The sequence below is a fragment of the Mauremys mutica genome, chromosome 2 (genome assembly GCF_020497125.1).
Source record: "Mauremys mutica isolate MM-2020 ecotype Southern chromosome 2, ASM2049712v1, whole genome shotgun sequence".
Classification (NCBI taxonomy): Eukaryota; Metazoa; Chordata; order Testudines; family Geoemydidae; genus Mauremys; species Mauremys mutica.
Window position 1 is genome coordinate 93,293,986 of NC_059073.1, and position 13,193 is coordinate 93,307,178.

The 13,193-nt window shown below is 43.6% G+C and overlaps 1 protein-coding gene across 1 annotated transcript in view; it reads left to right on the forward strand.

Moving 5' to 3' along the window:
* Positions 1-2,225: 2,225 nt before the first annotated feature.
* IMPA2 (inositol monophosphatase 2) overlaps positions 2,226-13,193 on the forward strand; it is a 33,190-nt gene continuing 22,222 nt past the window's right edge. Inside the window, exons 1-2 of the mRNA XM_045006777.1 lie at positions 2,226-3,005; positions 11,279-11,412. Coding sequence (XP_044862712.1) covers positions 2,904-3,005; positions 11,279-11,412 — 236 coding nt within the window. The 5' untranslated portion in view covers positions 2,226-2,903. The remainder of the gene's footprint in view (positions 3,006-11,278; positions 11,413-13,193) is intronic.

Sequence of the window (13,193 nt, forward strand, 5' to 3'; positions counted from 1 at the left end):
TATAAAAAGGAGACTAAGGGTATGTGTACACCAGAAATACTACAGCAGCGCAGCTGAAGTGCTGCAGCTGCACCACTGTAGCACTGTAGTGTAGACACTACAGAGACAGGAGTTTTTCCATCACTTTAGTAAATCCACCTCTCCAAGAGATGGTAGCTAGGTCAATGGAAGAATTTTTCCATTGACTTCTACACCAGGACTTAGGTCAGCTTAATTACATTGCCCAGGGCATGCAATTTTTCAGAGCCCTGAGCAATGTAGTTAAGCTGATCTAACTTTGTAGTATAGACCAGGCCTAAGTCTAGTGATTTACAAATAGTTTTTAAAATGCAAATATGCTCACAACCAGGGACGGCTCCAGGGTTTTTGCCACCCCAAGCAGAAAAAGAACAACAACAACAAAAAGCTGTGATCGCAATCTGCAGCTCTACCACCGCCGCTTGTCTTCCATGGCAATTCAGCGGCTGGTCCTTCGTTCCGAGAAGGGAATGAGGGACCCGCCACTGAATAGATGCCAAAGACCCGGTCGTGCTGCCCCTCACCGTTGGCCGCCCCAAGCAGCTGCTTGCTGGGCTGGTGCCTGGAGCCAGTCCTGCTCACAACTCAGGCATTTTTGTAGTAATTTCTATTCTAATTGAAATCAGTGTTTCTGAAAGGTCGACAAATTGACAATCCTGGAGAATGAAGCCCTTTAACCAAAGAACAGGTACAGAATGACAATAAAAATTTCCACAACCCTTTTCCAAAATATATATTAGTATGATTCCTTCTCTGTGCTCATTCAGCCCTTTGGCCATCTTTGATGACATTACCAACACCTTTCTTCTAGGATGTGGTCTGGAACTACCAACTCTTTTCATTTTAGCTGCTGAACAGATATTTGGTGGTAATATTTTTTGTTCACAATCACCTAGACTGAACTGATAACTAGAGGCAAAGGCTCTATGTCTCATTACTAATTCCTTGCACTATTGAGTCCTCCCAAAGAAGTCATTGGAAAGGCCTTATTTTGATGTCTAAAGCAAAAAATTCCAGAATATTTTATTTGAACTTCTTGCTTGATAATGTAAATATTGTAATGAACTAGCTAGTTTGTGAGTGTGTATTAGCATGTGCCACTGCCCTCTACTAGATGGTATCTGAACTACTCATCTGTGTCTCATAGGCCCTCTCATGTTTTTAGCTAACAGAGATTTTCTTTTAGTTTATGTGGTAGAGGCCTGAGTTATTGGACCAGTAGGTTTTGAGTTCTGTTCCTCTTGTCATTGAGAAGTTCCAGTGGAGATGTTGTACATCTCCTAATTTTCTGGAATAATTCCCTTTTCTTCTACAGGGTCGTTAATGGTAGTTATGTTATATTACAGCCTAAAACATGAGCATTTTCTAAACAACTAAAATAATGGCTGTCTACTACTCAAGATCTGTCCTTTATCTCTGATTTATTAGCAAGTGTTACCCTTTCACATTAAGGATTATGTACTGTATCTCTTTCACAATAGTCAAACCATATAGGCAGAACAGACAGCTGTCTAGTGCAGTAAAATATTTAGGGAGTTTTGATTGTCTAAATTAAATACATTCTCCACTTTGTCTAGGGCAGCAAATATCTGGGCACCTGGTAAAACCACAGGAAGGTTGTTTTAAATAGCTTTGCATGTAAAATATAATAGAATCCTACTAAAGCAAACTATATATCTAATAAGAGTTGTATACATGTATCTAATAAGAGTTGTACTAAATACATGACTGAGTCTAACATATTTGCTGAGGATTTATTATGAAAGACATGTATTTATATATTTAGAACGTCTACAATATGTCCACCCAGCAATGTTCTTAGCGGGTTAACATTTAAAAACAATAATTTTATCTCACAAATATAGCAAACTCTTAACTCACCTGTCAGGAGGTGAGTCAGGAACTCATACCCTCTCAAAAGCCTGGGAAAACAGATAGGTATTGCAGTATGCCCAGAGACCAACGGGAGTGGGGCAAATTAAAGGGTAAGAGGCGGAGCAGGACCAAAAGGAGACTGCTATAATTAATAGACACTGGGGGACATGAGACCCCATTTCAATGAACAGGGAGCTGGAGATCAAAGAGGGGTTCAGATCATCAAGGTTATACACTACTGCGTTCAGTGGATATTAATCCTTGGCACGCCCATCCCCGCAACGGGAAGAGCGAGTGTTGCTGTTCGAGCCTGTCTTCAACCTGCACAAAGGGGAGCGATTACGTGCAGCTCGCAAGGTTTATGGGCCAGGAGGCAGATCAAAGCAAGCAACCACCATGACTTGTTCTCCGCCACATCCTGTTCTTCACATCACTGAGTCATCGCTGCCGAGCTGCTTACCTCCCCAGCAGGCCCTATAGCTCAAATTAGCAGCCTGCAGGCTTTGAGCGGCAGCGGCAGCCCGCCCCTTGCTCTGCCCAGGACCAGCGTCACAGGCTTGTCCCTCTTGCCTCCCTCCCTGCCGCAGGCTGTGTAGGCAGGCACAGGCTGCCATTCATTGCAGAGAGGCGGCACTGCGCGGGGGGAGGAGTGAGGGACAGGGGCAGTCCCTCCCCTGTGCACCGAGGAGAGAAGGAAGAGAAGAGGGAGGAGGAGAGAAACAGGAAAGGCGGGGTAAGGGGGTGGAGGCGCGAGGGGGAAGGCAGCAGCAGCACGACAGACACACCCCGCAGCTGGAAGCAGCAGCCTGCGGCAGCTGGGACTTCCCCGCTCGCCTCCCCCCCAGCTCCAGCAGCGGCAGGGGAGAAGCCGGAGAAGTTCCCGAGCAGAGCTGAGTGGTTCGGGGGCAGCCGGAACACGGCCCCCCACTTGTGCTCCCTGGCAGTGAGGCGGACAGGGACCTGCCTGCCGCGCGGGGCGCGCCGGAGAAGAGGTGGCAGGAGGAGCTGCGATGAAGCCCTGCGAAGAGGAGGGGCCGGGGGCTGCGGCCGGAGGGGACCCCTGGAAGGAGTGTATGGAGGCGGCGGTGCAGCTGGCGCGGCGGGCTGGGCAGGTTAGCAGCAGCAAGAGCCCACCCTGATACTTTTGTACTTGCCTCGGTCTTCTCCCTTTCCCCGGTCACAGCGTGGGGCTAGCATGTGCAGGGGCGAGCTAGAGCCATTCCTTCCCTCTCCCTCCGGCTGCTCCCTGCCTCTGACCCGTCAGTCACTTCCTCCTGCCAGGGAATGGAGGGTCCGCGCTTGCAAGAGCATCTGCTCAGCGTGTCAGTCACGACGTGTGCTGCAGTCTGTAGAGAGTTTTCAGCGGCTCTCTCCCTGCTACGGTCCCCCAAATAAATGCCCCTTTCCGGGGCGAGGAAGTCTTGCTTGCAAGGGTTAATAATGCTGCTGGAGTGGTCGGAACTGTTTGCTGCAGGCTACACTCCTGTGCACTCAGCACTCTAACCTGTTGGTGCCTGCGGGTGTTAACGAGGGCGGGCGAAGGAACAGGCCGGAGGGGGAGAGTTGCAGGAAAAATCTCTGAAGGGGAGGGGATTAGTGTAAGAGGAGGTAACAGAGCCAACTGGGTCAGGTCAAATGCAGTGACAAAGCTGCCTTACATTTATCCAGATTCTTCGCCGACTTATAAATGACACACTGTGTTGTGTATATTTTTAAACACCCGCAGGAACGTTTTAAACAATTACACTAAGTAGCTGGAAAAGCTTTTTGTAAAGCATATTGGCTCTAGATGTTTTTGCTGAGGTAGAGACCTGCCATTGCATGCTGCACATAGGCTGAGTTTTCAGCATCGTGTTGAATATCAATGAGGGATTTTGCTTTCATATAAGCGGAGCATAGGTGATATTTTTAGCAAACATGTAGCAATGCGGCCTTTAGTCTATCATTTTGTTTGTTTGTTGCAGGCTTTAGCAGCCTGAACTGCAAATATTCAAGCCACCAATAATGATCTTTTAGATGGCATCATCACAGTCTTCTTGAGGAAAAATGAGACTGCAGTAATGATATATCGTTTTAGTAGGATATTTAAGGGAAATTCCACCAGGGGAGTGTTTTTCCACATTTCAAAATAATTTCAGAGTGTATCTAAAATAATGGTCTCTGGTTTGGGGTTTGTTTTTTTTAATTCTCTAATTAGCAGTATGAAGGAAAAGTCTCCAATACACCCTCCAGAAGCAGGCATATTTTGTGACTGGGAGCATTTTTTGTATTTAAAAATAAGATTAGAATAATTTGCCAAAGCAAACATGTTTTAATGTATTTTTTTCTTAATAAGAAAAAAAGCATATACAGTGATAACAATGCTGGATTATGGGGAATTGAGGATACCTCATATCACGATGCATATATCCAAAATATGTTATATTTCCATTTTATAACAGGTAGGGTTTCTCTCTGAGATACTGAGTGTGTCAAAGATATTTAGCTGAATGACTGATTTCTTGCCTGCTATTATCTTCTTGCTTTGCCAGTCTTCTCACAATGGGGCAGATAAAATAAGAGTCACTGCAGATTTACAGTGGTGTAAATAAAGAATTGTCAACATTTAAAAGTTTTGCCAGCATAGCTATGCCGGTTAGAAGTGTGAAAAAAATCACACCCCTAGCCAAAATAGCTATGCCAGAAAAAGCTATAATGTAGATGTAATTATACCAGCCAAAAAGTCCTTTTGCTATTATAACTTACTTTGCACAGGAAAATGATTTAGGATATCATAACAAAAGAACTCTTTTGCCAGTATCACCATCTCCATGGGGGAGAGGGGGTATAGCAACAAATCTTTTTTTAGTGGCCTTAGGTCAATATCTGTCTCAACCTGAGAGTTAGGGTATCTCTATACTGGATAGTAAACCCAGGTCTGTGGGATCCACACTTGCAGACTTACTCTTTCTAAGCTCATGCTTGAGCATTCACACTCCATTGCGGTTTGAATCTCATGTATATGCCAGCAGATACACTCTACAGTATGAAGACCCAAGTCAGACCTTGGCGTTTCTTGGGCATAACTCAGGGTTCTTAGCACCTTTGGTAGCCGTGGCTGCTTTAGGGCTTGATTCATAGTTTATTGCAGGGATCAGCAACCTTTGGCATGCGGCTCGCCAGGGTAAGCACCATGGCGGCCTGGGCTGGTTTGTTTACCTGCTGCGTCCACAGGTTCAGCTGATCACGGCTCCCACTGCCCACGGTTCGCCGTCCCAGGCCAATGGGGGCTGCGGGAACTGGCGCAGGCCAAGGGATGTGCTGGCCGCCGCTTCCCGCCCTGGCGGGCCACGTGCCAAAGGTTGCCGATCCATGGTGTATTGTGAGAGAATGTCTGTTCATCCCTTCATCCCTTGGGACTTGACCAGAAGTGGTTTGAGCCCACCAAAGCATCCTGCAGAGCCATTTGGGTCCACATGCTTCTAGCAGCCAGAGTTGTCAACATGGATCACTGGCCAGTGGAAGAACTTCTCCAGGTCATGCTTTCACTCCTATTTCGGGAGTCAGCCAAAGCAACTGTGAGAAGTTGGTGGACATTTTGGCAGTGGTATTTGTCCTACCAAAAGCATCTCTTGGAGGGGAGTACTGAAATCCAGATTATGGATTTCTGGTAGAAGTTAATCAGAACTACATCTTCTGGGGCTTCCTGTTTGGTTGGTTGGTTTTTTTTTTGTTTGTTTGTTTGTTCTGGTGAAAACCTTAAGAATGAGAATTGAAAGAGGAAATTCGTCAGTCTCCATGGAATTGTTTTTTAAAAGCACATGGTATTCTTCTTCTCAAAGATATTCATCCATGTTCAGCAGAGGAGCCCGCAAACATATCCACCAATGGGAATTTTTTTAATACTTTCGGAATAGTGTCTCCAAAAGTCAGAAGTCTGATAAAGAAATAGTTACATGAATGAATATGTGTCATAGTGATGCTGTCTGATCTGGGAATGTACCTGCTCCAAGTCATGGATCTCACGCTTGAATCCATTGTTTAGCGCTGTTTACGTATATTACATATGTGGGTCTGTGCTGTGCAGGTTGGATCCGGTTACTTTGGAGGGCCATGGGAGCATGGATTCAGTATTTTAATTTGGGCCATTTTCTGTGCATAACTGGCCTGTATTGAAATCCCTCCCCATTCACTATACCTGTGGATTTACCATGGACTTTCTCCCATCTTTCTTCTGTTGAGTACTCTTTTACTAAATCCTGCTTACTTTATTCATGTAAGTAATCCTATCAACTTCGGGGTGACTTTTTGCATAAATTAAGTAAGTGGGATTAGGACTTGTTGTGGGGTTGTAGCTGCACAGTAGCATTCCCTGCTGGCCAAGCATGGCAGAGCAGGAAGTCCCCTGCCTCAGTTTCCCTCCCCAGGGTAGATTTTCTTGGCTTGCCAGACACCAGTTTGTTCAGGAGAGGTGGCTTAGCCCTCCAACCAAATAACAAACAAAACTTACCCCTTCCAGGGTAAGGAAAGTCCAACTGAAAAAGTCCCAACAAACAAAAAAGGTTCTTCTGCCCTTCAGGGGCTTCTCTTTAGCCCACTCTCTGAGCCCTGTTCCAAACCCTTTTGTGGCCTAGCTGTGCGAGTCTTTGTGGCTCTGGGATTGAGCATTCAGACCCCAGTCTGATTCCCCCAGAGTACTATTCTCAGACCCGCCTGTGCTCTGTTCCTTGTGTCCTTCCCTGCTCTGGTATAGAGCACTGGGGCCCCTAGAGTATTTGGCCTCCTGCAGACTAAAGTTTAGGGCCTTCCATAGGAACCTTCCCACTCATAGTGGCTCCAACTCCCATACGGATCTCTCTGAGTCCTTTCATAAGACCCAGATGTCCATTAAACTGTCACATGGACGTGGCCCTCCTTAGTCCCACCCCCCACAGGCTCGGAAGCAGCTAATTAATAATGACACAGATGTGGCTGGCCTCATCTCATATGTTTGATATTCCAACAGTACTGGACAATATGGGTCTGATCTACTCTCATTTATGCTGTGTAAATTGGGAGAAACTTCAGTGAAGTCAATGGAGTTACACCAGTGTAAAGCCAGGGGTATGTTGACACTAGAAACACCACTGTGGCACAGCTGCATTGCTGCAGCTGAGCCACAGTAGTGTGAACACTTACTATAGCGATGGATGAGTTCTTCCATCACTGTAGATAATCCATCTCTCCAGGAGGTTACTAGCTTGACCTAACAGTATCTACACTGGGGCTTAGGTTGGCTTAATTACATTGCACAGACTGTGAAAGTTTTCACAACCCTGAGCAATGTACTGAAGCTGACCTAACTTTGTAGTGTAGACCAGCCCCAGACATGAGGTCCTGAGAGAAAAATTAGGCAATGTATATGTCTAGCATGTTAATCTTTCCATATGTTTTTTTAAACTGTACAAGGAGAAAGCTGCCAGGCAGAATTAGGTGTGAAATCCTGGCCCTAGTGAAGTCAGTGGCAAAACTCCCATTGACTTCAGTAGGGCATGGATTTCACCTTATGTGTTTTGTCTTTCTGTGACATTTTTAGGGTATCTTGTAGTGAAACATAGGCAGGCTGATTTTAAAGAATAATTTTATTTTGGAGGATTACACTTGTCCAAGCATTCAGTATTTAGCGTTTGTTTGTGCCATTAAGGCACAGCCCATTTTGAGGGACATTCCAGAGCCATGCTGCTGAGAGGCACAATCCTTCCTGAAACTCAGGTGTGCCAGGCAAGTGCATACCGTGTACCATCTCTTAGGAGGTTATAGCATGATCTCCCCCCCACAGCCTACTGCTCTGCTGTGTGGTATGGAGGGAGATGGAGCCATGGCCTGTCTCCTCTCCATTCCCTTTAGTGTGGCTTGAACCCCCAGAGATGCTACATGGGAATAGTCTCTGTCATCCCCTACACTAACACCATGATTATGTCAGACTCTTAAGCATGGGCTCCTTGCATCTTCACTTCTCTCTGCCCTTTGTGCAATCACACAGGGGCCAGGCGCAATCTACCTCTTAGTGGTGCAATGAAGCATCAATATATACTTCTCTAAATTACTGGGCTGTTAGATCATCAACTAGGTATTATCTGTCCTTCCATATAAAAATAAACAGTTACAATATGGACAAACTGTAATCTAATGAGGATGATTAGTGTAATACTTGTATAGCCAACATATAATTGCTCAGCTTGGTTGCCAGTTTCATTACACAATACTGAGGAGGGGTGAGCTATTTTTATTTCATTTACACATTTTTTGGTCCCTGAATAGATTTCACTTATCCGTCATAGCTCTTATCATCTTGAAGGACTTTTACGTGACTCCACACCTAATTTGGAAGACTAGCCAAATGCATTAGGTGATTATATTCGGCCATTTGAAATGTATTTATATCAAGTGTTCTGTCAAGAGTCAAACCTAATGGGATTCTGTTGTACATACTCTGTATTTTTTTCACCATTTGGCCAGATTCTAATCCTTTTATCCAGGTTTGAAGTATTTTACTCCACAAGTAGTTCCACTGACTTCAGTGGACTGGTGCAAGGTACTATTCAGCATAAAGAATTTGGCCCAATATGAGATACTTGATAAATTTAATTTTATGAAGAACAAATGCTGTTCTGTTTATAATGCAAAAAATTTAAGCATGGTGAGCTAGGATATGTCTACACTTACCGTGGATCAAGGCTGTGGCAATTGATCCACCGGGGGTCGATGTAGCAGATCTAGTGAAAACCTGCTAAAATGACCGCAAATCACTCTCCTGTCGACTCCGGTACTCCACTGGAACGAGAAGCATAAGGTAAGATGATGCAAGAGTTTCTCCCATCGACGCAGCACGGTGTGGACACCGCAATAAGTCGACCTAGGCTACATTGAGTTGCGTAACTTAGGTCGACTTAACCCCGTAGTGTAGACCTACCCCTAGTTTCTGACTTGGATTTCAGGTGCAAGTGGGTGAGATGGAGTAAGAACCCCTCTCCTTAGCAATGTATGTAGCTTACACAGACCTTGGATTTGTTGTCCATATAAGAGGAACAGGGGGATAGGCAGAAAACTGGCAGAACCTAGGCCACACCCCCAAACACACACACCCAACCCCTGGCCAGAGTAATTTGAGCCCGTACAGATGGGGTAGTAATTTGCTGTTGGCACATCCCAGGAGCAAGGAGAAATCAGGAAAGGAACTGAGACTCAGAGGTGTGTCAGAACACCTCCTGGGCAGACCAGTTTATGTACTTACTTCTCCTTGCTCAGTCTAGCCCTGTGTTAAGAAAAATAAATATTTAATAACATCATACAAATGAGAACTCTTAATTCACTTGACTGCCTTATGACTTTTTGGGGACACCATGAGAGTTGTAATTTAGACCCTAATCCTGAAAATACTCATAATGGTGACTTTACACATGTGAGTGAGCCCACTGATTTTGGAATCGTTCACATGTGCACAGTTACTCACATGTAAAGTTCTTAAAAGGTTGGGGCCTTGATATCGTGCACACACAAGGCACTAAGTTAGGCCTGGTCTACACTGGGGGGGTGGGGGTCGAACTAAGGTACGCAACTTCAGCTACGCTATTCGCGTAGCTGAAGTCGAACTACCTTAGTTCGAACTACTTACCCGTCCTTACGGCGTGGGATCGAAGTCCGCGGCTCCCCCGTCGACTCCGCCACCGCCGTTCGCGGTGGTGGAGTTCCGGAGTTGACGCGAGCGCGTTCGGAGATCGATATAGCGCGTCTAGATGAGACGCGCTATATCGAACTCCGAGAAGTCGATTGCTACCCGCCGATCCGGCGGGTAGTATGGACGTACCCTTAGCTAAGGAAATAAAGGAGTTTTCTGCAGTAAACATTTTGCCATGTAATAGTACAAAACCTTTTGTGTACGATCTTCAAAGGTAAAAATATTAATTAATCTTTAAACTCCTTTGTGAGCTAGGGAAATAAGTATAAATTTAATTTTACAGCTGATGAAACTGAGACAGAGAGGTAGTGGGACTTTCCTAGGGCTCCACAACAAGTCATGGTCCAGATTATGTAAGGACGGTCACTATAACAGTTAAGAGAATGAAACCCTTCAAATGTAATATTTTTGCCCATGATAAACAAGTGGTTTTGCCCATGATAAACAAGAAATGTAATAGGAATTTGGAATTTCCTGGTTTCCAGTCCCATTCACAGTACTGTAGAACAAACTGCCATTTGAACATAAATGGCTTTTCTTTAGGTAGGCTTAAAAATGCTTCAATGCCAGAGTTTTAATTGAAGGATTTAAAAAAAAATATATGCCTGAGGGGGAGGTTGTGTTTGGAATATTGGTTTGATGTTGCTTTTTATTTTGTATAGTTATGTACAAATCCAGCAATTACATTAATTTGTCTTTTCTATCACTGACTGTTTTGATGTCCTTTCTTAGGTACTTCATAATTGTCTTTGGTTATAAAAATAAGTTAGTTTTTCCTCCAAGAGAAACATTGTCATCATGCCTCGTTTCATAATGTCTTGCCTTATGAAGTAAGAAACAGAAAGAGAGGTGAAAGTAGGAAGAAGTTTGTCATTCAACATTTTCCCATTTGTGAATTTGCATCATATTTACTTTAGTTTAGTATGGCTTTCAATTTTTTTAAAAACATAACACCAAGATTTAAAAAAAATAACCCAGAGCCCAGAGTTAGACTCCTAAGTCCATCTTTACGCACTTAAATAAGTGACCAGTTTTTGAAAGGTGTTGAGCACCCAGCAACTACCACCAATTTCACAGGGTGCTGAGCATTTTTTTAAATCTGGCCACCTATGTGGACTTAGGCCCCTAACACTAGACACTCATGTTTGAAAATCTTGGCCCAAATCTGATATAAAAGGCTTCTTTTCAGAGCCAAACTAGTATGGTTTACATTTCTTGTCACTTTTTAAAATGTAAGAGGTGGGAGTTTTGCCCCCGTAGTTTATTTTTGTTAATATTGTATTTCCGATGGAAGGGGAGAGAAAACTCCTAAGCCCTGAGGATCTTCCTTTTTCCCCTGGGTCTCTCCCCTAATTTTTCCAATCCTTAATGTGTCCATCTGCTGCTATCCTTACTATCTATACTTGTGGCTGCATTTCCTTCCAGAGCTTGTCAATGACTTTCCTAAACTAGTTGGATTGTTATAGAGAGATGCAAGGTGTGTCCTACCCTCATTGCCTCAGTATTCTCTGCCCCTGAACAAACAAGATGGATTTTGAGTCCCAGAACTGAATCCCTTCTCTTGCATGGTAGCATACTGATGTGTCAATAGATTTTAGGGTCTGCAGAGAACCACAGATGTAATATATTTTGTTAGTGTCTAGGGAAGGAATTGCAGAAATAAATCTGATGTGTATACTCCTCTTTCAGATTATTAAGAAAGCTCTTACAGAGGAAAAACATGTGTCTACAAAAACATCTGCAGCAGATCTTGTGACAGAAACTGATAATTTTGTGGAAAATGTGATTATTTCTGCTCTGAAAGAGAAGTTTCCCTCCCACAGGTAAGTATCTCTAGAGAGAGAACTGCCCAAGACCCTGTCCCCTGCACAGGCCATGTATGTGACCATCATTAAAAGGGAATTTTATAAATTCTGTCCCTAGATGTTAGATGACATCTGTACATAGTAATTCGCCTCCTAATAACTGAATTCAGTGTTAATACCATTTAGATATCACTCTGTTCTGGTCTCCATTGTTAAGAATTAATAAATGTCTTGAATTTAAGCAGATTGGAAAAAAAATTAAGCTTCCTTTCTTTAAAAAAATTCTGTTCCAGATTCACTTTTATGTTGACAATTACTTTGAGAAGGTACGCTGTATTTTTCATTATTGGCCACACAGTATTATTGCTCTGGATTAGCTGGAGTCATCATCTGAGGTTTTTAATATTTTGCAACCTTTTGGGATTTAATTAAATAGTACTATAACACTTTTGTCCCCAGTAAGGGTCTCTAAATTATACTATCAGTCGGAAAGCTTAATTTGTTGACAACTCTGTATCTTTTTTTTTCTGCTGTAATATAATGCTAAGAATATTTCATCAAATGGACATTAGAATCAAGCTGCATTCAGTTATCACTAAGGCCCCAGTCCTGCAAACATTCATGTGAATAATTTTGTTTTACTCACGTGTATGTGTGTGCCCACAGGATCTGGACTGAGTATAGCATTAATTCACATTTAGCTCTCCTAGCCTATATTAAAATAAATGTTGTACAAATTACTGCACAAGATTTAACTGTAGGTCTTAAACATGAATTCAGATATGTGTTTCCCATTGAGCTATTATGGCCATCTGAGAGTAACCCCCTATAAACAGAAGCCATAAAATGATAAATTTTAGCACAGTCACATTGGAAATAGGCTTTATAAAACATGTCTTAAGATTGGCTTGACGCACACAAAATATATATTTTACAACTGATTTCCACATTTGACTTTAACCTATGAAGGTAAAATACAGTCCTCTGCAGAGAGCCAATACCTGTGTGCCACTTAAATCTACATAAACCCTCCATGTGTACTTTAAGTGGTACATAGTGTGACGAGATACCCCCGGGGTGCGGCCTGGGACCATGGGACCGCTGTGCCCCCTTAACTCTCTCCAGCCTGGGCTGTCTCTCACAATGCCTTGCTAGTGATCAGCAGCAAACCCCTCCAGGCGCTGTGATCACTCAGCACAACAGCATGTGGAGCCCCACACCCATCTAGATTGCATGAGTGCTCCCGGAGGCACTCATGAATCACACAGAGAAAGACACCAGCCAAATCTCTTCTCCTTCCCCCCGCCCCAGCTCCCAGTGCTATACCTCAGGAATATACCGTCCAATTTATTAATTGGTTCACCACTTCAACAATGGAAAGTGGACATACATCAGCCTTTGTCAAGCCTGAGCAGATTTTCCCCCACACTTCATACCAGCTCACTGGTAAAGATAAACAGTTAAACAAATGTATTGACTATAAAAGATAGATTTAAGTGATATTAAGTGATAGGGAAAAAAGTCAGGGTTAGTTACCAAAATAAAATAAAATATAAGCATGCAGTCTAAACTCTCAACCCTATTACACTGGCCAATATCTCGATTAAACAGTTTTTCTTACCCCACTGGATATTGCAGTCCTTAATATACAGGTTTGTTCCTTAAACCTGGGCCAATCTCCTCTGTTGGAGTCTTGTCTTCTTCTCAGTGTCTTAGTTGCTTGCAGCGTAGGTGGGGGCAGAGAAAAGGCCCAGTATGTGTCCACTCTGTCTGTTTTATACCCTCACTCCATGTGCTTG